General features: G+C 39.9%; 2 protein-coding genes across 8 annotated transcripts in view; one reads left to right on the forward strand and one right to left on the reverse strand.

The window, feature by feature from the left end:
- Window positions 1-708: 708 nt before the first annotated feature.
- Window positions 709-9,438, reverse strand: sar1b (secretion associated, Ras related GTPase 1B). 2 transcript variants are annotated; one of them, XM_046409944.1, is made up of 8 exons: window positions 9,269-9,438; window positions 7,133-7,238; window positions 6,738-6,813; window positions 4,358-4,477; window positions 4,028-4,093; window positions 3,738-3,841; window positions 2,574-2,705; window positions 709-2,303 (listed from the first exon to the last, which is right to left on the reverse strand). In XM_046409944.1, the coding sequence occupies exons 3-8, from the start codon at window positions 6,793-6,795 to the stop codon at window positions 2,187-2,189; spliced, it is 597 nt and encodes a 198-aa protein (XP_046265900.1). In that variant the 5' UTR covers window positions 6,796-6,813; window positions 7,133-7,238; window positions 9,269-9,438; the 3' UTR covers window positions 709-2,186. The 2 variants fall into 2 exon arrangements, with proteins under 2 accessions (XP_046265900.1, XP_046265899.1); XM_046409943.1 differs by lacking the exon at window positions 7,133-7,238 and having other exon boundaries at window positions 9,269-9,436.
- Window positions 2,680-26,647, forward strand: part of sec24a (SEC24 homolog A, COPII coat complex component) — a 28,892-nt gene continuing 4,924 nt past the window's right edge. Inside the window, exons 1-18 of one of the 6 annotated variants that reach the window (XM_046409941.1) lie at window positions 2,680-2,739; window positions 12,952-13,557; window positions 16,366-16,530; window positions 17,075-17,152; window positions 17,709-17,771; window positions 18,713-18,879; window positions 19,713-19,900; window positions 20,308-20,410; window positions 20,881-21,007; window positions 21,868-21,977; window positions 22,119-22,231; window positions 23,140-23,258; window positions 23,544-23,599; window positions 23,976-24,182; window positions 24,340-24,463; window positions 24,973-25,131; window positions 25,616-25,789; window positions 25,908-26,018. In XM_046409941.1, coding sequence (XP_046265897.1) covers window positions 13,005-13,557; window positions 16,366-16,530; window positions 17,075-17,152; window positions 17,709-17,771; window positions 18,713-18,879; window positions 19,713-19,900; window positions 20,308-20,410; window positions 20,881-21,007; window positions 21,868-21,977; window positions 22,119-22,231; window positions 23,140-23,258; window positions 23,544-23,599; window positions 23,976-24,182; window positions 24,340-24,463; window positions 24,973-25,131; window positions 25,616-25,789; window positions 25,908-26,018 — 2,617 coding nt within the window. In that variant the 5' untranslated portion in view covers window positions 2,680-2,739; window positions 12,952-13,004. Of the gene's footprint in view, window positions 2,740-9,868; window positions 10,298-12,951; window positions 13,558-16,365; window positions 16,531-17,074; window positions 17,153-17,708; window positions 17,772-18,712; window positions 18,880-19,712; window positions 19,901-20,307; window positions 20,411-20,880; window positions 21,008-21,867; window positions 21,978-22,118; window positions 22,232-23,139; window positions 23,259-23,543; window positions 23,600-23,975; window positions 24,183-24,339; window positions 24,464-24,972; window positions 25,132-25,615; window positions 25,790-25,907; window positions 26,019-26,647 lie in introns of those variants that run through there. The other 5 variants (XM_046409938.1, XM_046409940.1, XM_046409937.1 and 2 more) reach the window with 5 other exon arrangements.

Genomic DNA, 26,647 nt, shown 5'->3' on the forward strand with positions numbered 1-26,647 from the left:
CTAACCCATTACAATGTCACAAAATACAGTGATTTACTAAAGATTACGTCGGCAGTCTCCAACCTTTTTGGTATGACCCGTTACAATAGTTAAGTGTATAGTTGTTACCCGTTTGATTAAATTTATTTCCCCTCTAATATTCTCATGTCAAAATCTTTGAGGCCCTTAAGGAGTCAAACTCTCCAGTATGTCACAACAAAAATTAAAGAATGGTCCAAAATGTGAATACATATTTCTGCAGAACTTTGTTTATTCAATGTGCCCAACTCCTAGTGCAGAACCCCCTGCCAAACTGTATGCAAAGTAGTTAATGTAATTGCTGATACTTCTGTACTTATTTGAGATTTTGCATGCAGGACTTCCCTGTAGTGCAGAACAATTTACAGATTCAGAGAAAAATAATCAGTCATCACTTATGACCCACTGGACTTGTTTGTTGGTGTCTGTATTTGCAGAGACGCTGCCCCCTGCCCGTAGTTTATTATTCTCCTGTTATTTTGCTATGTTCAAGGTGTTTATGGACATCAACGATTCCAAAGCCCCCAAATGGCCATAAACCCAAAACGATGATATTTGACAACACTTAATGGTGTGTTTACAAACAGCAACCAAACATTGCTGCATATTATGCTTTTAATTGAAGGAACTGAATACTACTACTTCATGTGACAAAAGAAAAGGGACAAAAAAATTGGGATGCACTATGGATCAAAGTTAAAGCCTCTTATTCATTGAAAACATTTATTACATTGTTTATGATGCAAACAACAGCGAGTCCCACCGCTATTGGAACAGCTCATCATGTAATCATGGGGGAATGAAAAAGACACAAAGGGACGGGGACAGAGAAAAATGTGTATTAAGCGCAATTCCATTGTTTCTGTTAAAAAAAAAACCCAAAACAAAACATGACAATCAGCTTTCATTGCAAATTTTGGCATCTTTTCCTTCTTGTTGTACTCTGGAATAATGGACATTAAAAATCAAAACAAGGCATGCATAATAATTTCTAGTAATGCACATAGATCAAAGGATACCACTTATAAATACAAAATCCATGTACGATGTTCATGTACATTTCATATGTGGTCCCTTTCTTAGAGGCGTCTTAGGCCTATCTACCTGTTCTCACTGTGCGACTGTGTCTTGTTATCTAAGCTTGGTCACTAGATTCACCCTGTAAAAAGGTCTGCACTGGGAAATACATCGTAGGATGGACTTCTAATTTTGATGATTACTAGATGTGGCAACCATCTGTTCATTCCTCCCTTCATCTCGTACTGCATGTTATTATCAAGCTATTCATCCCTAAGATTCATTTATTTAAATAGTTTTCTTTGATTCAACTGACCATTGTGCCATCTAAATGATTCCATCAAACCTCGCCTGGGTTATAGCCAGTATTATTTTCTATTAAAAAATCTTTTCCCATCTGCTATACTACCACCCCATGTTTCTCTTTAAAAAGGGGAGCCCACAGACTAATTGGATCCATTCCAATGCTACTGTGCCCAAAAGATAGATGTCTCGACAAAGGTATTTTAGCTTCCAAGTAACCTAAAGAAATGGATTTAATGTTTTATACGCTAAGATAAATGAACTGGTCCATTTTAATAAATGGGTGAAACAGCCATGCGTCTATAATGAGGGCTGTATACGTGGCCACACATTTTATTTACTGAAATGTAAAAGAAAAAAAAAGGACAAACCAAAATGCACTGATTAAATACAATGTGGAATGAAGGTCTTTACTGTTAAAAAAGTGTACTGCAAAGTATACAACTATGTTGCTCTTTCTCATTGCTCAAAATGAGTTGAAGAGGGGAAAGAGGCATCGGGGATTATTGATATACCAATGGAATCATATACAGATTTACAGTTATATGCATCTATCATCACACTCAACAGATGGCAGGAAGGGAAGGAGGAAAAAGACAGAGATGGAAACGTGTCTGTGTGTGTGTGCGTGCGCGCAAACAGGTATGGTTTCTGTAAGTGCGGAACCAAATGTTCGACCAATAAAAGTCTATTGGGATCAAGTCGTACTGGTTTCTCTGAAGGTGGAGGCGAACTTGTTTAAACGAACATGGGGCTGAGTATGATGGTACTGGTGGCAAAGGTGGGCGTCTTGAGTGGTTGCGTTTAGCGCCCTCCCCCGATGGTGGCGATGTCGGGGCTTGGCTGCTTTAGTCGATGTACTGGGAGAGCCAGCGGAAGCCCTCACCATAACCCTGCCTCTTCAACACACTGCACATGAACACCTCCAGTGGTCTTGTGTTCAGCTCCTTCATGGGAATGGTGCCCTGACATGAAATAAGGAAAAAATATAAATTCACCTCATTTCCTTTACCTAAATAAAAATTCCTGAAATTTTCCAGGTGAGTTTAGAGCTATAGGATATCAATAGCAACCTCCAGATTTAAATGAATTTCTTGAATTTGTAAACTGAATGTTAAGTTACTCTTTTAACTAGGTAAACATGTACAGAAGGGAACTCCTGGAAGACAATCCCCAAATTGATATTTGGTCGTATGTATTGTTCCAACAATTACATGCTGTTCTCATGTACTCACCTTGCCTGTTGTCTGTCCATACAATCCAAACATTTCCCTCAGCTTCTCCTCACTGATGGCGTCTTGTCTGTCAATCTTGTTGCCCAGGATCAGGATAGGCACATTTCCGATGGTCTCATCTGTCATTAATGCCTGGGAAAGAAGACTACGTGTAACTATGTGACAGGTATTCACACAATTTCCTACATTTTCTACAGACTCACTTAAAATATCTGTGCACTTTCAAGCAGTAATGTGTTCTGTGATATGTACGAAAATGTTCATTCATCTAAATGTGCATTCATCATGAAATGTATTTCTGCTGCAGTTTGTCTGGTTTTAAATCATTGCTCTTTGGAAATTTTTTTTAACTGAGCATACAGCAACAACTCACCCTCTCCTCCCAATTTTATTTACCATATTTTCCGGACTATAGAACGCACCTGAGTATAAGCCCAACACACCAAATTTCAAAAGAAAAAAATATTTGTACATATACAGGCCGCACTTGACTATAAGCCGCAGGTGTCCACATTGTAACATGACATACGTTTTCAAGTTCGGGCCATCTGCTTTTGATACCTCTGAAAGCGTTTGTCGACCTTTTGCATTGCGTCAGTTCTTCACGCTGCCGTCTCCAACGTCTCACCATTGATTCATTTACACTAAGCTTACGTGCAGCAGCTCTATTTCGTTCTTGGACAGCCAGTTCGATTGCTTTTAACTTAAAAGCTGCATCATATATATGTAGATAGATAGATACTTTATTGATCCCGAGGGAAATTCATATGCATTTCTTTGAGTGTTTTCCATGATGAGGGTGTGTGCATGACGCGCAAAATGACCGTTAAAGGTTACGCTTAAAACTAGCGTCCTCCTCTTCGCATCACTGGGCCTGTTAGGCCATAAAGATCTATAGATTAGCCGCATCGTTGTTCAGGCCGCAGAGTTCAAGGCGTGGGAAAAAAGTAGCAGCTTATAGTCCGGAAAATATGGTACCTCTATGGAAAAACTTACTTGGGTTGGCATTTCTCTTGAGTACACTAACTAGGCTACCTCTATCTCAACATTGCTGATACCATAAACATCAGAAATCAAGCATTTGACCAAAAATGTGTATTTTTCAAGTTTAGAGGAGTTCCGAATGCTGCTCTACAATGTGACAGTGACCTAGCAGGTACTTACATCAAGCTCTGCTTTTGATTCGTTCAATCTGGTATGGTCTGCACAATCCACAAGGAAGACAATGCCATTGATGGCAGGGAGGTAGTTTTTCCACACTCGACGGGCTGCATGAATGAACACACAAAACAAAAACAAACATGAGAGGCTGTCCAGTCTGTCAACTAATGTTAGACACATTTTGCATTTCATTTCCAGATCACTTTGCCAGTAAAAAAAAAAAAGGTACTGGAGCTTCTCTAACATATAAAATGACCAAATACAGTTAAAAACATCAGCATATACAAACATGCCTTGTGCGTGGCCTCCAAGGTCGAAGGTGGTGAAAGTCATGCCAGCAATCGTCAGCTCTTCTGAGGCTAGAAGAAGAAAGAACATGATCACGAACAAATGCGAAAAAATCGGTTGGCTCAAAAGTCTTTGACACCCAATAGCTGAATGAATATCTTTTTTTATTAACAAATTCAGCAGTGGTTTGTTTAAAATGGCACACGTAAGTCTCTGTGAATAATCTGCTAAAATCTTATATATTTCTTTTTTTTTATAATGTGTTTTTTTTTTTTTCCTTTACACATAACTGAGTGTTGCGGATGTGCATGTGTGCGAGTGTAGCACCAACTCACTTGGATGTAAAGTTGGCACATGCTGTCCCAGTCTGTCATCTTTGAGCATGTGCAGTAGCGTCGTTTTGCCAGCATTGTCCAGGCCAAGAAATACTAACTTGCCGGATTTCTTGTACAGTCCTGAAACAAAGCCAGAGGCATATCAGAACATAAGACCAGGCACTAAAAGTCTCTTTTTTACCCCAGGCTGCATCACACACGCATACACACTTAGTCTTTTAAAATTTCAAACTGCAAGTGATCAATTAGGTGGTATTGAAGGTCTTAAGAAAAAAAAAAACAATTTTTAAAGCATAAAGATGACACTTGAGGCACAATGAAAACACATACAGGTGACTGTGCTCCACCCACTGAAATTCCTTAATCTCTACCTGACTTTATGGAGACAAAAAAAAAATACTAATAATAATTCAAGCCACACTTGCCCAAGTTAAGCTCCATTTTTGAAATCTTGATTGTGTGAAGCTAGAAAAATATAAGTACCACAAGATTTGTATTTCTATGGATGATGTTCAGTGATACCGGTAAAAAAAAAATTCTCACAATAAAACTTAAAACTTGCATTCTGCTTCAAAGGAAAATTGACAAAGTTTTACTTTTCAAGTATTGGTTCTCTCAGGTGGGTCTAGTGAATAAGAGGAAAGAGAGAAGGTGAAACTGGGTCCTTCATTTCGCTGATAAGAATTCAAGGCTTTGTGTTTACCACTCTCTGAGTCAGCAGAGTGATACCCAGTGGATTTATGAAATTTCTGACTGAGTCAGCTTGACTAAACGTCACCATTACTCACAAGAGCTCTTTGCTCCCTGTCTGACAGGGAGAACAAGTATGACCGCTTCATGGGAGAATCGCAAACACAGAAAGTACAACTGGGCCATTTGGAGAGAAGAGCAGCCGATACACAAGACAAGATTTTCCTCACAGATTTCAGAGGAACACATCTATCACAAACACATTTAAAAAGTTGAGGTGAAAATTCATAAGTTTGAGAGATATTTACTTTCTGTGCATTTCATATTCACATATTAGGGTAAGGCAGCGGCCTGTAGACAATCTGATCACCGTTAGTTAAGGTAGCATTTATGAGTCATGTCAAATTTTCATACCAACGTCAACGCCTGACAACCACAACAGAAAAATGTCAACATGAACCACTAAACATATTCTGCCGCATTTAAACAACACACAATTATATGTATTTCTTTGAATTCATAAGTGAATTATTTCAGCAATACGAGCTGGTCCAGCATGTTAAAGATAATAGAGGCAGGAAAAACACCAGGGTTGTGGCTCGCGGACCCAGTGAACACACACACACTGACTAGAATGGCGGCTGATCACAGATGCTACGGACATTTGTGCACAGAGCAAAGCTTTGGTGAGCAGGCACATGGAGAAAAGAAATACTGGGTTTGGTCAGACTGCACACTTGACAAATGAAGAAGAGATCATAAATGTGTCACTTTAAATTACAAATAAACAGAGGAAAGATTTTTGATTTTATTTACTATAACAATTTGGTTCCTTCATACTGGAGGGGGAAAAGACTATCAGCAATCATCTCTTCCATAGTTGATCTGATTGCCGGTGAGCACACGCGTACATAAGATATACCATTTGGTGGATGCTTTTAGCTGAGCCACTTTGCACGAACATAAGTAGCATGTATGATTCCAATGGGAATCAAATACATGAGGCAGATTGTGTTAATGCTCTAACCAAGGAGCTATAAAATTTGGTTTAAAGCTGCACAAAAGCATTTGAAGGAATGGTGGCCACTGATGATAGAGATTCATTCAGTTCTTCCTACATGATTAGAAACTTGTCAGAGCGAAAGAGCCGTGTAATGTCTGTGATTATGAACTAAAGTAATGTGTTTTGGATGGTATGGGCTTTAGCTGTGGACACCAACTTTGTTGAACTGTTTTATTGCATGAAATCCAATCATGTGAATGATCAGTTAGGACATGGTGCCTGCTGAACATTCAGGGTATTTTTGTTTAAGATGTGGGTAACAATGTAAGCTAATATTTGTCGTGAAACTCTCTTTCCTCCTATCAACTTCTACCACACCAGGACAGATTTTTGGGGAACAAACCTACTAATGTGTGTAACACTCTTATGTGCAGGACAGACTAGTAGTTATAACAATTAAGTTGTTGTTATCAATAACAATTAAATTGTTATCAATGATGAAATTAGTCAGAATATACTTGTACTTAATCACCCCCTCAAATTACCAACCCCGTTCATCATGTTACATAACATTTTTAACATTGATAGAATTAACTTAAAATCCTAAAAGCAGTCACAACTGGTTACAGTAGTCCGTTAACATTTTAAACAATTAATTATTTTGACTTTGTGTGTATTTTGACTCACCTAAGAACTGTAGTACACTACTGAAACTGGTATAAATCCAATCAAATATGAATGACATATCCGGAGCTGTTGAATCCTGAAAAACAACAAATTGGATAAAAGCAGAGGTAAGAAGACATAAATGGATAAAGGTGGTAAAATAAATGAGCTGAAACATGTTATTTTAAGATTTAACACCGATTATTATAATACATCCAGTGAGCAAAACTGAAGTAAGGCTATGTGACAAAGTGTTCAAAAGGATTTGAATTTTTAATAAGAGCATAATATGAAGATAAACTGGCAAAGCATCATACAAGTTTGATTACTTTTTATCCTGTTGAGTAAATACTTGAACTAAATTATGGTTTCATATTCACAGGCATCACAGTCTTCAAGCTTACTGGGGAAAGTACCTGAAAACACTGTCAGGAGACAGATAGTAAGATCAATAGAACCAATCAGGACCCCTCACTGCAAAACGGAGGCACTCGGTCTTATGAATATGCAACTTGGCCCAACCTATCACATAGATAATGGCAACTAGTGATAAGAACAATGACTGGCTTTCTACAGCCAGTGCTGTCCAAAGAGTAGGAGTCTTTGGACAGCACTGGCTGAAATTCAGAGCACTGATCACATACCATCTGACAGCTCCTTAACAGGCAAAGTGTTTTTTTTTTGTTTTGTTTTGGGTTTTTTTTTTAACAAAACCCATCTGCAAGGGCCTTGGAAATGAAGCCTTGTCTTAGCCTTTCATGATAGGCTATCCAGATTGTATTTCAATCAAAACAAAATAGATCTGAGATAGGACCTGCTGGAACTGTGTGAAATCAACAGCTTTCTGACAGACTACAAGCAGCAGCTTGTTTCTTCTGCACCAGATAAACTCTGGTGCTGTTCATTTCTTACTTTAGAACACGCAAACTTATTTTTTTCCCTCTTTTAAGGGACATGTGAGCAAATGTTAAAGCAAATATCTCGGAAATCTGAGAAAGGGAAGCTGAATAAAACTAACCTCCTCTCCCTAACGCCAAAGAAGAGGTTTTTAGTTACTTAAATTTTCCCCCAATGAAACCATGTTTGCTCCATTGCACAGACACTCTGACAGTTACAGACACATCAGAATAAGGTAAGCTGGTGTCGACCTCTAGCTCCAGTTACACAACATGCAAACAACTACAGGGTTAAAGTATAAGGTAGCCAAAGTTCAAGACCATGCAAATACAGCTGAACCACACATCAGCTGCTGCTACACTCTACTCCAATGCCTGCCCTCACCGACTCCTATGACACTGTGGGCTGGCATTAGTCTCAAGCTCCCACGTGCAGTGTGATGCAGCTGTGAATATGAAACAGTTTGACAGTAACTGACAACAACCATGGGCAAATACCGGTTCATAAGACCAACGGAAACTCATGAGTTTGAAAATTTCGGTAAACCAAGCAGTGTGTGGTAATGAAAAAATATGACTGAAGGCAGCAGTCTAAATTTCTATCTGTGGTTTATGTTTACAAATTATAACTTTACAAACTGATCAACAAGCAAGACCAATCACATTAAAGCAACAGTAATGAAATGTGTGACAAAAACTGTTGACTGCCCAATGAAAATCCCTGATAGAGTAAAGGTAAGGCTAAAGTTCCCATCAATGAGACATCTGTTAGTACTTGAATCTATCAGAAGCGTTAATGACCATTATTTCAAGCCAACACTTTCAGCACAGGATTGTTTATGGCTGTACAGAGGTGTTTTTACTCATAAATCACCAAGCTACACGTTTATTTCAATTATCAATTTAAACCGACCGATAATAATACAACACCTTTTACCTCGGGGACATGCTATCGGTTCCAAACGACTGTTAAGATTTCAGACAAGTGTTTTGAGTCAACATAGGTTTTAGATAACCTGAGAAAACCGTGAATCTACAGTGAGACACGCTATATGCGGTTTAACTTGGATGTCAAAAGAAATACAGCTCTCACTATCACTGACAACGTAGCAACGAAGTTAGCTAACCTTTACCTTGAAAGGCTAACGTTAGACGGTTGATTGGTCTCCGACAGGCAAAAAAATACAACTACAAGATGCCTAAATATCAAATAACAACAATTCAAATCCAAGTCACAAATATACACTGAATGTAATTTTAAGCCTGGGTGAGGCCGGCTAGCACGCTGGCTAGCAGGAAGCCACTAGCTACGTGTCATATTCTTCAGAGTCGACGTTGCATCGAGAGGTTACTGGCTACATTGGCTAATCAGCAGTTAGCGTGAGAAATACTTCGCCGAGGTACTAATTACACTGGATATTAGTAATACATCAAGCATTTCATTCCAATAATAAATATCAAATATCAGTATAACAGCTGCTCAACGTAAGTTTATTGAGCTCGAGGCTGTTAGAAAATAAGCAAGTTAGCCAACTTGGTGTTAGCAATGCTAACGTAGCATCGTTTGAAGCCGGGATAATTTGCTAGCCGAGATGCCGAACGCTCACATAATTCTTTTCTGATCGTATTTTTGAGAAAATATTTCGATAAACTTACCCCTTATTTAAGTGTAGAGCAATTTACCCGATGTGTACGCTCTTATAATCATGTAAATTGGTCTCCTGGTCGAATGAGAGAGCCTGCGAACTGCCAGGTCTTCCTCTCCTTTTTCGTGTTTTGTTACTGAGCCACGACACTGCAATGGCTGTCTAACAACTCCCCAAAACTCTGCCCAGCCGCTTCCTGTTTATGTTTCACAACCATCTTTCCGACAGGAGAACTGAAATAAACTGATGGTCATATGTTTCTCTTATTTTACAATTTACGCACTGTATTTTTTTCATCCAATATTTTAGTAGGGGTCGACCACAAAAAGATGGCTCGTGTGTTGTTGTGGTTTTCTTTATTTAGCCTATAAACTTATAAAATACCACAATTATACACACTCGTATGTCACTTTTTCTGTGGGTGGCAGTTATTCTGTAATAATTTGAAATTTAAATAGCCAGATTAGCAGTCATTTACCAGCCCTGCTACATCCAGCTAAATGAGTACATGCTTTAAAAAACAGTCACTGTACTGTAAATTTATTTTGAGCTTGTACTCTCTTGTCTTGTTTCCAGTACACTGGAATATCCAGGGCACCGGAGGAAATGCCACGTGTACACACTGCGCATGCTCGACGATTTTTACGTCGTTCCTGCTGGGTGATCCCAACTTCCGACGAAAGAGGAGAAGTGTTCACACGATTACTCTGACAAGGCCTGTCGTTACTCACCCGTAGGTAGTTGGACGGGGTGTCGATAATAGCCATGGCTATGTGATTGCCAACAAGTCAACTAATTAACTTTTTAAGATATAAATACACGACGCTGTAGACGCTACTTTGAGTAAACGCCACATCACCAGAGCAACGGATTTAATCAAACGTTACCCGCGACTGCCAGCTAGTTAGCTAGCTAAAGACGCAGCTAGCTATTCGCCAACTAAGCACCTCTAAATTAGATCCTTGTGTCTATTTCAAGATGTCAACTGCGGGGTTCAACTCTCAGAATGGGACAGGGACGGGACAGGCTTACGCGAATGGTAAGTAATATCAAAACATAACTGAAGTTGGTTGAAGGTAAAGTAGCTGACATTAGTGAACTCGCTTAACGTAAGTGAAAGCTAGCTAACAGTAGTAGCAGTTCTTGGACCTTGCCTGTGGCTCTGTGGCTATTTGCTAACTAATTAGCTGACTAGCTTACTTAGGAACTCTGTGACTTGAGGTCGCTAACGACGTGTTAGGCACATTTACGCCGGGTTAACTTCGGTTAATCTTGACCTGTGTTACCTTATTGACTTAAGATGGCAAAAATGGTTGCTATCGTTACGATGGGCTGACTAAATATAGCTAGTGTTTGCTATCTCTGATTTATCTTAATAGGTTGACAAACGTAAGTATCAACAGGCATCATAACTTATACTTTTAAGTCGGGTCTTGGGATGTCCCATCTTCTGTCAGTAAACAGAAAGGTGATTATGTAATGACCTCTTGTTCCCCTATCAAACGTATCCGTTAGCCAGAACTTTTCCTGTTCTATTCAAACATCTTAGGAGCTTCGGCTTGTCTTTTCGCACCTGTCTCCTTGGGGATTTTTTTGACGTCTCATTGCAGTGTGTAATAAAGTCTGCAGGTTCATTAGTTATTTAATTCACTGTTGCGCAATGCTGATTTTTAGCAGGCTAAATAGCTGGGGTATGTTTGCGCTCTACGTTTTACTGTACATGTGGCACATTGGGGATGATCCAGAGGAGTTACTGAAGTGCTTTCTCCAGACTCAAACACATACCTACTTCAGTTCGATATTACTCACACATTTCCAAAGGGTTCACGTGAACGCTGAGGACAAAACAATCTAAACACACGCAGTGGCAGCTGACAAAAGTGTGATTGTATGCAGCCTTCAGTAGACTTATCAGTGCATGTGAAGGAGCTCTGAAGTACTGTGCAGATGAAGCAACTGCAGCTTGGTTTAATTATGCCCCAGTCATTTTATAAAGTTGTAAATAAATATGTATCTTACCTTTTATTGTTCAACCCCCCCCCCCGTTCTTATTCATATGTCCTTTGAAGTGGATATGCCACTACAGGACGTTAATGCAGCTCTGTTCTTGAAGCATAAACCAATGTATTTTCAGATAATAGAATTGAACCATGAAAGCATGTTACTCAAGATGGATGCGACAAGTTTTCAGAACAGTGTTTGTAAATTAATTGTTATCATTGAATACCTGTAATTTGGATGGAAAATTCAAATTGGATTAAGCACCGTTGTAACAGTTAATGAAAATTAGTGTCTATATAGTTTTGCAACAATACATTGCCTGCAGGCAACTGTAATGAATCTATCTGGCTGCTGAAAACTTCTCATTAGCTCAGACTTATGGACATGGCCTCTTAACTGATCTATATTTTCTCGCATATTCTTATTATACAGCCACTTGATGTCAATATAATGGCTAGAATGTGAACCAAAGGCTTCTTTGACTGTCTGGCTAGTACTCAACAGCAGTGTTAAAGATGTCAACCTGCACTGTCCTGCTATAACCTGAGGTCATTTCAATAGGCATTTAACAGTTATAAGAAGTACAGCTTTACTGCGTTATCCCATCTACTCTTGAAAAGGCTTGATCAGTTTTAGGGTTGGAGTTCAATTTCTCAAGTTTTATTTGAATACTTTAACCGAATGTGCATAAAACTTTCTAAAAAATCACATCATCATAATTACTGTAGTAGTGAAATGATCTTTAAAGGTCACTTGCAATGGGTAGATTTGTAATTGGCTGAGAGGTGTTATTCCACATCCAACTCTTTCTTTTTGAAGAAGAGCTGTAACTGACTAGGAGCTTTAGTTCTTAAATTTTCCCTGCTCTCAAGAAGGACAAAGATTTGAGGTGGATTATATGCCTTCATCTATCTTTGCTCTTAAGTAGAGTTGTTTTCTAATCCCTTCTCACTCTGCTGACTTAGCTGTGCTTCCAGTTTTGAAGTGCAGCACTATGTGTATAGGAGTGAATTTGTTTGCATTATATAACCATTTAGGTCGTAAACAACAATTATTACTGTAATTTTGTACTGGTGCCTGTGTTTTTTAATTTTAGCTTTTATTTAGGTAACATATTTATGAATCTGAATGACCCATTTCTCTTTTTTTCTACTGAATAGTAGATAAGAATTTAAGTATTTATCTCTTTGTCAAGGCATTCTTAATTGTGCACATGCTTCTGTTGTTTTACTACTACTGTCTTCAGTTGAACTGACACTCACTGTCACTGGTTGAGGTCATGGTGAATGAAATCCAAGTAAAGAGATTAAATCTTGGACTGTTAGTTCATTGTTCACTTGGTGGATCTGAGGGTTTTCCACTCAGTGTTGTCACCACCAATACTCTGCCCTTTGTTTTTCATATAACTTTTTGATCTGAAAATATTTAAACCCACAGCTTTGCATTAATTTAACAGCTTAGTCACAAACAAAAACCCTTTTCAGGCAGAGAAGCTGTAACATTGCTGGATTCATTTGGGGAAACTGGTGGCTTTGCTTCTGAGCTTTTGAACACAACTACCTTACGGAAATGTTGTATAATGGCACTGGTCAAGCATGACAAAACTGGATCAGTGTTGTTTAGGTTATGAGGAATATGTAATGACATAACATTAACCTGTTAATTCTGTATTTCTCTTCCTCCCTACTCCAGGTCCATCACAGAATCCAGTTGGCTTGCAACAGCTGCCAGGACTCGGCTATGGCATGAGTCACCAACCAACCTACAGCCCAGTGCAGGCCAAAGCTCCTGCACCGCCTGGCCCAGGACTCTATCCCACTGGGCCATACCAACCTGTCCCCCCAGTCAGTTCCTACCAGCCTGGCCCACCACCCACTTCCTACCCAGCTCCCCTAGGCCAGTCGCTGTTGACCAGGCCTGCAATGGGAGTTCCTTCATCCCATACACCTCCTCAGTCTGCCAGCCCTGGTCCTGGTCCTAGGCTGCTCCCTGCACAAGCTACACCACCCCCTACTGCTGTGCACTACCCAAACCCACAGCAACCGCAGCCCATGGCTCCAGCCTGGCAATATAACGCAGCTCCCCCACCAATGGGACTACCCACATCCACATCCATGAGCACACCTCCTCATGGCCCTGTTGGTAATCATGTGACCCCATCTGCAAGCTCGACAGCACCGCTGCCACCATCATCGGCAGCTTACAGCTCTGCACCACCAGCCCATGTGACCCATGGTCCCACCCAGCCCCCAGGCCCAAGGATGCCCCCTGCCTCTGCACATGGATTGACGCTGCAAGGTAGGAATACGCAGCCTCTGTTGATGTCCAGACTGTGCCATCTAGATTCATAATATTTTTTTTTTTCACATAAAGCATATAATAATTACTCAGAGTTGAAGAGAGAATTCTGTTACAAGTCCTGTGTTTTTAAATTTAGTGGCATCTATCAGTGAGGTTACAGATTGGAACAAAGTGAACACCCCTTTCCTCATCCTCCTCAACGGTAGCTGCTAAAAACACAAAATGACTCTAGCTGCTGTTTGGTTTATCCATTCTGGGCTACTGTAGAAAGATAGCCACTCAGTATGACCGACTCCTTGAAAAAGGACCTGCACCCTCTGTGGATATAAAAGATGCAGTTCAACAAATCTTTGATTGAGGCAGTTATACAATATTGAAATCATAATTCTGAATAATTTATTTCAGGTCAGCCTAAATCCCGTAAATACAAACATTCTGTGGATATCCGCTGATTGTAAAATCAGAACGCTGTGCAGTATAAACTTTATAGCAAATGCGAAACAAATGTTGCAGTCTTATTATTCTAGAGAATAAAAAGATGGATCAGGTTCTGTAAAATCAGGTCTATTAACCTTTTTCCAATTAATTTTAGTCACATAATTTTTGAAAAAGACACTGTTTTCTAAAATAGTCAGTACTGTCATCTACTACACACTACCCATCCAATAATTTTTCTATAGCAAGATTACTGTGTCCTGTCCCTTTTCCCTGTCATTGTCTTCTTTCCCTGATGTGCTGTAGATATGCATATCTAAAATGCTGACATGTTGGAGCTGGACGTTGCCCTCTGCTCTTATATTGAACATGTTGGCTGACTGCTCCTGTTCCCTCCCAGGATCAGACATTCGTTTACTGTGAATTGGTACAAAGTTCGAATAAAATTTTATTGTTTCGGATGTGATTCTTAAGTAGCAGTATGAAGTGGCTTTTATGCCCAATCCAAAATTTCAGCTTCAGTTCTGGTACAGGTTGTCTTAGGTAAAATGATTTTGAGGGTCATCTCTCCTTTAGTATTTACCTTACAGCGTTAAGAACTGCCCAGAGAGAATCTCAGTAACTTTTTTTGTCAGCAAGTCATTAACATTTTCTCTGGAGGAAGTGGCTTGTGGCTTTGCGATATGAGCACAGAAGAATAAGAAGTTGGTTGTGTAATCCATGGTCACAGTGTCTGAATGATTTGTCATAGCATTTTGTAACCTAACCTTGATTTCTTTTTTCCTTTTTTTGAAGCTATCTTTATTCTGGTACTGCAGAGGTCACATGACAGCGTTGTCTGTTACCAGCATATCATTCAATCTTATGCTCAAATTGGCTTGAAAATTGCTGTTCACAATCGCACTCCAACAAGAACAGTCTGCTTGGTTTTAGTGACCTTTCCCCCAGCAGCACAATCAGAATGTTTCTTCTCACTCTGTCTTTAATCAGTAAACATTTTATAAGTAGGCCTACACATAGAAGGTTTTTAGTAAAATAATAGTTGACCTAAAGCAAAAAAGGGTTGTGTCTGTTCACACAATATAATTGTTCCATATAGGTGGAGGCGTCTGGCCGTAGCATCATCAGACACGGTGTGTAAGATGCACTGTGTTGATTAAACCATTTTCTACTCTCATGGGCTTATTTTTTTTTCAGTGTCTGCATGTGTCAACTTTTCCTGCTCAGTTTCGGGAAGCTCAGATGAGATATTTATTTTCTTCCAGGGCTGAAGTCAGTTCTTACTATGGTGGAGCTGCGTTCAGTTTGCTAACAGTTGGGGAAACAAGAAAAGGGACGTTAATAGTATTGAAAAGCTGCAGTTGCTAATAACTTACACATTCGAATCTCTACTGTACTTTTGCTGCTGGATCTTCCCTCTGCTCGTCTTGCATTTACTGTCACCTTTCTTCCGCTCAGTCTCTCTTTTGCTCAGTCAACCTTGCACACATTTTACACTTAAAATTACACTTGCAGCCTGTCATACTGATAACACTTTTGTGTTGTTCACCTTCCTCGTCATCACAGGAAACTCTAGGATTTCATTTTTACTTGCACGCTGTGCTCAGAAATTATTTTTCTGGTTCACACCTATTGAGGCCTGTGTTGTGCTGCTCATAGTTTCATAATGCAGTTCAATATGGTTATTAAAAAAAATAACCAAAAACATATTTTGTCAGTAAAATGTTTTGGATGAATGTAATGTATCACAGTGCAGCCTAAACAAGCATGCATGGTAATACACCAAGTGAATAGTATGAGTATCCTTTGTAAAAACAATGCTGTTATATATACCTCACACACAAACACTTCCTGCGTGTATTTATCAATAAATTGATCAAAGCATGTATTCGAGTCCAGTCACACTGGATGGTTTGTCACTGATATGTCTCTGTTATTGTCCTGACATTAGCTAGCCGTGGGGCAGCGGTACCACCAGCTGTTGTCCCTTCTAGTCAGAGCTTATAATGTTACACATCAATGATGCTTCATCCCTTCGACATAATATGAGGCAACACCACAGAATGATCTTGTTTTACATGACAGTAATGTTGACATAATTTTAGAAGTCATAAATCTGCCTAAACCTCATTGGGAATGACTTTCATGCGAGATGATGGACGGAGTACATGAAAGTGTGTCATCATCTTACAGAAGTTACAGCTGAAAGGTGACAGAAAGAAAATTATTCAATGATATCTTTGATATGATTGATCATGTATTATCATATTTTATCCAATTTTAGGTAATTGATTAGAAAGAAAAATCTTTAAGATTAGAGGAAGAGTAGTTACAGCCCTAAGAAGAATCATTGTTGATGTTTTTCACCAGGCACTGCACCTCCGCCAGTGAATCACATGGCCCCTCACACATACCAACCAAGCAGAGCTCCCTATGCCTCCCCACCTACAGGTCCACCACTAACCATGAAACCCACACCACCCCCCACTGGACCCCCAATGGCCAGTGCCACACCTCCACCCCCCAAGGCCGATGGTAAGTTTTTGTTGTTGTTGCTGAACGTCCTGGCACATTTGATTTTTGTGCGTTGCTCTCAGACCTGGAAACCATATAATGAGTGCCTCAAGTCAATTTTCTTTATACTCACTGCTCCACTTTCTATATTTATTTACTTTTTAACATTGTCTGATTTACTTTGGGTGGCCTTAAAGGTGCCACTGGCCAGGTAAGCCCAGCAGGCATTAGCAATTTATTCTTTGAAGGAGTTGGAGTTGGTTTTTCCATGAGTACCTTAGACCAATTGCAGATGGTCAGACAGTGGCTGTTTAAACTACGTTAGCAAAATTGGGGAGAGGTCAAAGCCAGTTAGCCTCACAAATTAGGCAAGTATGGTTTGGTTTTCATGTCAGTACAATTATTTTTGGGTCAGTGCTGACTGTAAAGTCAAAATGCTCTCAGTGGTGATCATGATTTCATGTCACTTTGGTTCTGATGCTGTTTGTCCTTTTTATTAGCCAGCCATTTTGTTTTGATCACCTTCCACTGTTTTCCTAACTCCTCTCCTTCCTCCACATGCCAGCTCAGTGTGGGGGGGTTGTTAACAGCACTCAGTCCCCCACTGAACCCAACTGCCAAGAGGGGGATATTGAATGTCCAGGTGTGGCCAAATCTGTCACTAGGTGTTAGTTGTTGTGTCAGTGCTGTGATGCCCATTCTGTCCTCTCTGTGTAGTTCATTGTATCTAGAGATGCACTCATTCTTTTTTTTCATCCCTTAAAATGAAGCCAAATACCGAGCTCTGCAGAATTCTCTGATACTGAACTCCAATCTGTTACTTTTCAAGAGCAGTGCAGAACATTAGGCAAACAGTTAAGAGTTATCAGTCAGTGTGTATTGCCCAGTATTTTTGTATCTGTACATTCCTGGTAACATATTTCCTGTTGGTAGTTTGTTTGCCTCTTTCTTTCATTCATTCTCACTGTATCACCCATATGACCTCAAATGTTTTTTTTAAAACAACATCACTTCCCATAATCAGCATCATCATTAGTATTGTTGTTTTGCTTCAGTGCTCCTGTGTCCATCTTATATGTATTTCTTTACTGTTGGACAGATAAATCCATATCCATCACTTGTGGGTTAGTATGCTCAGATAGAAATACCAAAAAGTGTCACTGAAATTATTCACATCACTTCTGTTTGCTTTGAAACAGGAACTGTGGCTGGCAATGGCCCACAAGCACCAAACAGCTACAATCATGTTGACAACAAAATGGGTAAGGGCATTTTCTGCCACATATTGGTTTATTTTCACACCAACCACATGTGTAGTCTTGAATTACCAAGTAGGAGTTCAGCTACACATTTGCAGTGGATGAGCATATGGTCCTCGTCAAATTCAGATCAGTTTTTGGAGGAGGCAGAGTATTTCTAAAAATGCATTTATGTCCTTACATTTTATTCCACAACCTTTAGTATTAAATTCCTTCTTAACACTCAGAACACACAGAAATTATGCCCTGTTGCTGATTTGTATTTAAGAAGTATTAAATACACAACATCACACGAGTAAAGCTCCCCCAAAGCTCATTAATCACTGTCTTCCTGGTGTACTGTAACCAATTCCAAGTCTCTGATTTTCTTAGGTTTAAAGGATAAGTCTGGAAATTTTCCATAATTTGCATATTATCAACAAATCCCATAAATAGACAAAAAACAAAAATAACATAGCAAATCCTACTAAGCACTATTGTCTGTGGAAACAAAGCCTGATAGAGCTAAGCTGATGTCTATGAAATATTTAAATACATCAGTGCATACCATTACACTCTGTAGCAGTATTCCTTTATCAGCATGAAACATCACCACTGTCGTTTATTTTGAATCAATCTGACATAAAATGTTGAACTGCTGTAACACATCAGCCACCAAATATGATTGTCTGCTGAATTCTGACCAAATGCACTGTTTAGTCCTGTTTGGGTAAAAACCACAGTGCCCAGCCATTCTGGGGATTATGGAGGCTTTTTTAAAAAGTTAAACTATATTATTTCATTATGAAGTATTATGTCTTAGGTGAAGGCTTCGGGGCACAGTGTCTGTTGGGCACGCATTGTTTGGTGTTTTCACTGGATTTCTTAACAGCATGAAAAGTACAGAATGACCAGCCTCATTTTTGAAGGGGTTCACTTCATTTCTGTTCCCTTTTCTGCCACAGCTGGCCTGCCCCAGCCTGGACCACCAGGTCGGCACTTGGGCCATTACCCCTCCCTCCCCCCTGGGTACCAGAACACCTCGACCCCACACAATGCCGCCTCCCCCATGCATCCCGCGATTCAGGCGGCCACGCAGCCTTACACTCAAGCACCTCAGCCATACCAGCAGGTGAGAGGATGCCAAGCACTGACTGAGCATTGTTAGAGCATTAGTCATATACTGTTTTGGATTTTGGAATGATGTTCTTTGTCTTTTCTGCCATGCGTTTGCTTTTCACTTACTACACATGCAAAACCGCAACGTCACTCCAAGCTCAGAGGTTGTCATAGTGATATAACTTCTGTTCATTTGTAGAAGTAAAGCCAACAGAACAAGGAGCAGTTAATTTAACATTATCACAGAACCAGTGTTCATTTCATTGATGGATAATGTTTGTCACAGTTTTCATCAGCAACCTTTTTTTTCCAGACAAAAAAAGATGATGATGATAACTAAATAAAAACTAAGGCATGAGGAGAAAAAACTATAATGAAATCTATTGATATTTTCATCAGCCAAAACAAACAAGACAAAAACGATTGCCAAGGACGAAGTCCAATTTGAATTTTGGAAAATATTCATGAATGAAATTAACATTGCACAGAACCAACACAGTTGTCTTTGTTTATTAGGGTATATTTTTTACAGAACTAAAAACACATAACACAGTTTGTGTCAGAAAATAACTGGCTGTTAGTCATCATTACTCAAGACTCTAAACAATTTGTAAATATCAGATTCTCGGTTGAACTTTGGTAGTGGAACAAAAAACTGAAAAATTCTACAGGAAATGTAAATTCGTTGCTAGCTTTTGGCTTTAAAGTAGTCAGATGTGAAGCAGTGAATATCTACACCAGTTGATCAGAGTATGGGTGGCCATTCATATTGATTCTAAATTTTAGAATCCTGTCAAGTATTTGGATCAGATCAACTTATGAGCTTCTTGTTTTCCCTTCTGTCAGCAACCTGGTGGCCCAGGGCCAGCCCAGCTGAGTCCATCACTGGCAGCCATGAGCCTCCAGTCCAGCACCCCAGAGGCCCTGAGAGTGGTCAACCTGCTGCAGGAGAGGAACCTGCTTCCGCCAAGCCCGATCCCTGCCCCAACACCCTGCCTCCCACAGGACCTGCAGAAGATCAACTGCAACCCAGAGTATGGACTACACCATGTGTTGATTCTCTTTCATTTGATTACATTATTATCCTTTAAAACTGAAATTACTGTGACCTTACGTTTTTGTTTTCTTTTTTTAAAAACAATATGATGTCATTTTGTGTAACGAGAACTTCGAAGTGTACCTAAAGTCAGACTTTAAATTGCTGTTTACAAGAAAGAACCGAATGTTAGCTGTGGTTTGGTTACCACCTGTGCAACTGCACGTATTTTACAGTAGATCAGCATAATGATTTATTTGCCTAATCATATGCTGCCCTGTGAGTTGCTTGCCTGTATGCTCATCCATTCACTTAACCCTGTCAACCACACATTGTGCTTGTACATGTGCAAATACTGCACGCTGTTCAAGTACTCTGAACTTCTGTGTTTGTGTCTCTCTCCAGGGTTTTCCGAAGTACGCTAACCAGCATCCCTCAGAACCAGTCTCTGCTGAATAAGGCCAAAATGCCCCTGGGCCTACTGCTCCACCCCTTCAAAGACCTCTCGGTAATACCTCAGTATTTGATGTGCACACATATCAGTCACTGAAGTTGTAGTAAGCGATAAAGAGGAGACTTCAGATAGGGAAAGTATCTCTGTTGCAGCACTGTAAAGGGATGAAAGGAAACCTCACAGCACATTGCTGTACAGATGTCTGAAAGGCATTTACAGCCTCAACCTCAATTGTGTCTCTTAGATTTAGGTAAAACGGTTACTTCTGTCAGACTCATTCAACACTGAGAATCTGCTTAGCACTTTTTTTTCCCAGAACAGGGCTTGAATAAATACACTTTGGGCATAATCCTTCAGAATGAATTTCAGTTTGTTTCTGTTTTAATTGAGGACACAGATGTTGCACAACTCGTGTAGCGACAGGAAAGTTATCTGTCTATTTGCTATCTGCAAACTAGAAACAGAGTTTGCCTGGAGCTACTTCTCACAGAAGGGTTGGTCTTGTTCTTTGGTTTTCCCTGCAGCAGCTTCCTGTGGTGACATCCAGCACCATCGTCAGGTGTCGGTCCTGCAGAACCTACATCAACCCCTTTGTCTCTTTCTTGGACCAGAGGAGGTGGAAGTGCAACCTGTGCTATCGGGTCAATGATGGTATGAAGGGGGGGGGGGGGTAATAGAAGAAAGATCATCGTCTGGAAAAAACAACAAAAACAAACCCTGAGGGCAACTGACAAGTGTTCAGATACAGCTTACAACATAATCTACAGCATTTACGCAAAGCAAACTGGGCTATATTTACATCTTGTAGCCAGCAGTTACTTATACTTTCTCGCTTTAGTGCAGTTAACTAAGATAAACCTCTAATGTGGACAAACTCAAATATATTTCCTTTTGAGGTCTATGAACTTCAGAGAAGGTGCCGTGAAACCGACAAAACTGGCTTCAGGGTTGACAGGTTCAGAAACAGTAACACGCAAAGTTTGTGTTTATATCATTCCAGAAGAACAAGAAGCTGCAAATAAAGATGTGCAGAGGTGTTGACTTGGTGAATTCAAGTCATTCCACTCTTGGTCAAAGCATTTACTTGTAGGTTAGGAAAGGTATACACGTTAATATATCTAAAAGATAATTTATTTTTACTGTATTGTAGCCTGTGATTTTCTTCTGTCAGTGCATGTCTGTGTTGTATTTATTGTTTTCATGTCTCTCTGAGACATTTAACATGGTTAGATTGAGGTAAAAAGAAGGAATGTTATTTGTTAAATAATGATTTGTTCTGTGATTGTATAAAGATGATATTATAATAGGATTTAAGGAATGGAGGCATTTCAACCAAATACGTTTTTATTGTAATTTAGTAACTTTTTCATCTTTTTAACTTATTCATCCATGTACTCCACAACCCCAGTACATATTTTTAGTTAGTAACAATCTTCCCCCATACTTTGAATTGAGTTACAGAAAAGGTGCATAGTGCGTACTTTAGCTTCATGTGTATGTTCTGTGTGTAGTTCCAGAGGAGTTCATGTACAACCCAGTCAGCAGATCGTATGGAGAGCCACACAAGAGACCGGAAGTACAGAACGCTACCATTGAATTCATTGCACCTTCAGAATACATGGTAGGTTTCAGCACTTAAGTGACATTGATCCTATTTAAGAAAAATGTATGATATTGTTGTCTGAAAAAAAAAAAAGATTTTAATTATTAATTGGTTGTTTTTATTGACTTCAAATGAACGTCTTTTTCCTGATTTACCCAGCTGAGGCCACCACAGCCTGCTGTTTACCTCTTTGTTCTCGACGTGTCCCATAATGCAGTGGAGACGGGCTACCTGCATGTGTTCTGCCAATCACTGCTGGACAACATCAATTCGTATGTATAACATCACATTTGCAGATGAGATGTTGAGAGGACTGAAGAGCCCTTTTTCCTGCAGTGTTTTTTTAAACAGGACCCATAAACAAATTCAGTTTAAATGTTCGACAATTAATGTGTCGATAAACCAACATACTTTTTTAAGTCTTTGTGATTGTTTATTAAGTTTCTTCATTTTTTATGAATATGCTTGCTTAATAGAAGTAAATGTTTCCTTGTGTTTGTTCTGCCACTAATTTAATAAATGCCAACAGACAAATCTTAAATGCGTTCTATGTAGGATTAGTCAGTTGTTTGTATATACACCAGAGGGGAATACTGCAAAGCATGGTCGACATAGCCGGGCTTTATTTTCATGAGTTGGCTTGACAAAACTCAAAAACCCAGTGAGAGATAAAAAGTATCACCACTTTGGTTTTCACCTTTCCTTGTTAACTCAGGCTTTCTGCTTCACTCTGTGTGTGCATTCCCATAAAAAGGATGTTTGGTGCGTCATTTGACACTTCTTCCGCACAACATGCACTGATTGCGTGTCTCGCTTGTCCTGTTCCTCTTGACATTTTGTCAAATAGCCACCAACCCAAAGTATTGACACCCAGAAACATCCTGAACACAGTAAAATAGCAAGGAAATAAGAAACTGCCTCACAGGGTCTGCCTGCCACACACTTGTGGCTAGTAGCTCATAAGTGATGACTAATTGATGGTTTAAAAGAAATCCTGCATGTTATACCTTTCTAAATACTAATACTAATGGAATTCAGTAACATCTGCAAAACACGCTCACAGTGCTCAACATGCTTACTTTATGTAAGGCTGAAAGTGGGCCTTGTAAAAATAGAGCAAAAAGGTCATTCCTGTTGCCTGGGTGCTTAGTTTAAGTGTGTGTGTGTGTGTGTGTCCTAGGCTTCCAGGGGACTCGCGGACAAAGGTGGGCTTCATCACCTTCGACAGCACCATCCACTTCTACAACCTCCAGGAGGGACTTTCCCAACCCCAGATGCTCATCGTGTCTGACATCGAAGGTGAGACGCAGCTGACAGCAGAAGTTCGTTACTGCAGCAGCTCCACACCAACTGTATGCCAACTAAGTGCAAAAATGCACAACTAATAAGTACATGAAATATCAGGAGATGTTCAGGAGGACTTTCTAGGGGTTACAGCTACCTTCTGCTTGAGGTGAAATTTCTTAAACAGTCATCTGGGTCCAAATTTCTAAATGTTAGAGGAAAAAAATCATCAAGATGACTTATTGATGCCTTATTGACTATAGCAGTGTGTGTATGACTGTACCTTTTTCTGCTCCACAGATATCTTTTTACCAACACCAGACAGCCTTCTAGTAAACCTCAATGAATGCAAAGAGGTAGGAAAATTTACTCTGTTAATGTGTTTGTGAATGTTGTGCACACTGTGAACCTGAGTATTACATGAATAAGAGTCTGATTACACTGAATTCAAAGCTTAGGTTTCATATGTTTTGTATTTCTTTACTCTGTGTTGGAATACCCAATTTCCCCCATTCTGAATGAGCATTAATAACAGCTGTATCTTTAGACCATGTATTTAGACCAACATTTAGAGCACCACGCAGCAGAGTGAAAGAAAACTTGGATCACTTTCACTGTGACCTCCTTTTTGATGGACAGACGATGAAATGAGAAACAAACATTTTTCTTTTCCTCGGGGATGAATATTGGGTCACCAAAATAAAGCTCTCTCCCCATATTTGTTTTTTTCAGCTTGTGCAGGACCTGCTGAAGAGCCTGCCAAATTTATTTGAAAAGACCATGGAGACCCAGTCTGCCCTGGGTTCAGCTCTGCAAGCAGCCTTCAAGCTCCTGTCGCCCACCGGAGGGCGGATGACTGTCTTTCAGACCCAGCTGCCTAACCTCGGCGTGGGGGCCCTCCAGTCCAGAGAAGACCCCAACCAAAGGGCATCTGCCAAGGTAAGGGCTCTGGCAGTGAGCTTTATGAGACATCATACAGTACTATTGAAGAGTTGCTCTGCTGCAGCATAATCCCAGAAATTAGATCATTGTCAGCAGCCTCCTTACACTGTGATTTTTTTTAGCCTCATTTTCTCACCTGGTGTTTTTTCTTCAGGATGTCCAGCACTTATCCCCAGCAACAGACTTCTACAAGAAGCTGGCTCTGGACTGCTCCGGCCAGCAGGTGGCGGTTGACCTGTTCCTGCTCAGCGCTCAGTACTGCGACCTAGCATCGCTCGGTAAGACCCAGACGGAACAGGGATAGAAGAGGGTTGATAGAAAAATAGGACAGAGTCTGATATTGTTCATTCAGGTTTTGAGTGTAGAGTCAAATTTCTAATGCAATTTCTGGTTGCTTTGGTTGTATTAAACGACAGGAGGAAATAATTTTTTATTTGAAGTTTATGAGATAATATTATGACTTCATTATTATAGGCTGATTAAAAGCCTTGATGGAAACTGTTGCTCAAAACTACCAACTAATTTTGGGGTTTAAAATAGGGCTGTAAGAAAATAAATATTGTAATATTGATATTTGATATTAATATTTTTTTGTGATTTGTGGCAGTCTTTGTGTTGGTTAGATCTCAGTTAATGTGAGTGAAATCGCAGCACATTTATGCATCATTGGTAATGGCATAATAGCAGATGCAAGCACAGGAGGAGTGAGCTGGGAATTGGCTGTTAAAGCATTTTTTATCATCTCAGAAATAAGCATCTCCACTCTTGTGTGCCTTCTCTCTTTCAGGCTGCATATCCAGATACTCTGCAGGGAGCGTTTACTACTACCCCTCCTACCACCACCAGCACAACCCCGCTCAGGTTGAGTGCTTCCAGAAGGATCTGAAGAGATACTTAACCAGGAAGATTGGCTTCGAGGCAGTCATGAGGATACGCTGCACCAAAGGTCCGCTGGTGCTCGTTCAAGCGTTGACAAGAATATGTGTTTTGAGACGTGATTTTGAGAATTTCAAGTTTCATTCCTTTCTGTTTAGTCAGACTTTTTTCAGTGTTTGCCTTTGTGTTTTTTTTAGTTGTCATCTTAGGCTTTTTGCAGCCTTATTTTAATTATGACCCACTTGGGTTTGGGTTATGTGTTGTCTTCCCAGTAGATAATAGCGGTGGCTATTGCTAAACTTTACAATTGTGGAAAAAGCAATATTTTGAAAGAACAATTATTTACATCATTTAGATGCAGCACTTGTAGTATGTCTGCTACGACCCCTGAATGCATTGAAATATTCCCGATGTATATTTGACCCGAACATTTGAACGATTTAATTTTGAAGAGAGATAATGTGTTTTGTTGTAAGGATTTCTTTTTTTGCAGTTTTGCAATTTGATATTATTTGTCCAGATTGATTGATTTTTGTCTTTCCGTCTCTCTGCAGGTCTGTCCATCCACACGTTCCACGGAAACTTCTTTGTGCGCTCCACAGATCTGTTGTCCCTTCCCAACGTGAACCCAGACGCAGGCTTTGCGGTTCAGATGTCCATTGAGGAAAACCTGGACGACATGCAGGTCGTCTCTTTCCAGGCTGCGCTGCTTTACACGTCCAGCAAAGGTACACACACACACACACTCACACAAATCCATTTTTTTCCCCCCCAGAAGCCATTGTGAAAATTAAAAACAATTGAACAGAGTTGAATTTTTATTGAATAATGTGTTCTCTCTCACAGGAGAGAGGAGGATCCGTGTCCACACCTTGTGTCTCCCTGTGGTCAATTCTCTGTCAGACGTCTTTGCTGGAGCTGATGTTCAGGCCATCACTGGACTGTTGGCTTGCATGGGTTTGTACCACACAACACCTTTTGGAGGATCCCCTCCAGACTTGTTTCAAGACATCAGAAAATACGCTGCTTGAAGTAATAACTTATGTTTGACTATATTTCCACAAAACGGTTCAGTTGCCAAGTTTAAGCACTGGGCACCAGATGTCTTCTGCTTTGCTGTTTGCACGGCAGGTGTTAAGTTTCCCCATCATACATGTGTATAAGGGACCACAGTTGATTTGAAAAAAATATTATGTTTTGTCACAAAATAATGCTTGTATGTGCTTGGGATCAGATTTAAGGTGCAGATTTACAGTTGGACACAAAAAATATTCTCCCACTTTCACACCCTGTTGTTCTGCTCTCGTGCATAACTGAATGCCTTGTCAGACAGCTTGCTTTTGCTCAAATATGGCAGACCTGCTTTAGAATCTTAATTTTCTTACCACAGAAATGTTTTACAGTTTAACTGAAAACGACATTTAATCCAAAAAACATTTTGGTTTGTGTGTATAATGTGGATCAGTTCCAAAGTGTGCAAAGCATCACTCAGAAATTATTCTTCATTGATGCAGTAGATCATCTCTTGATTGGCCTGATACTAAATCACGGCAAGGTTTTCATCCACTTCAGTGTTATTAGCACTG

The sequence above is a fragment of the Scatophagus argus genome, chromosome 14 (assembly GCF_020382885.2).
Source record: "Scatophagus argus isolate fScaArg1 chromosome 14, fScaArg1.pri, whole genome shotgun sequence".
Classification (NCBI taxonomy): Eukaryota; Metazoa; Chordata; class Actinopteri; family Scatophagidae; genus Scatophagus; species Scatophagus argus.

What these genes read in the sequence shown, in the direction of transcription:
- sar1b (XM_046409944.1), bottom strand. Translation starts at nt 6,795, where the DNA reads ATGTCATTCATATTTGATTGGATTTATACCAGTTTCAGTAGTGTACTA. An exon ending in CCTTGGAGGCCACGCACAAG is followed by an intron (nt 3,842 to 4,027) that starts GCATGTTTGTAT and finishes TCATTCATGCAG; the next exon opens with CCCGTCGAGTGTGGAAAAAC. An exon ending in AATCAAAAGCAGAGCTTGAT is followed by an intron (nt 2,706 to 3,737) that starts GTAAGTACCTGC and finishes CTTCTTTCCCAG; the next exon opens with GCATTAATGACAGATGAGAC.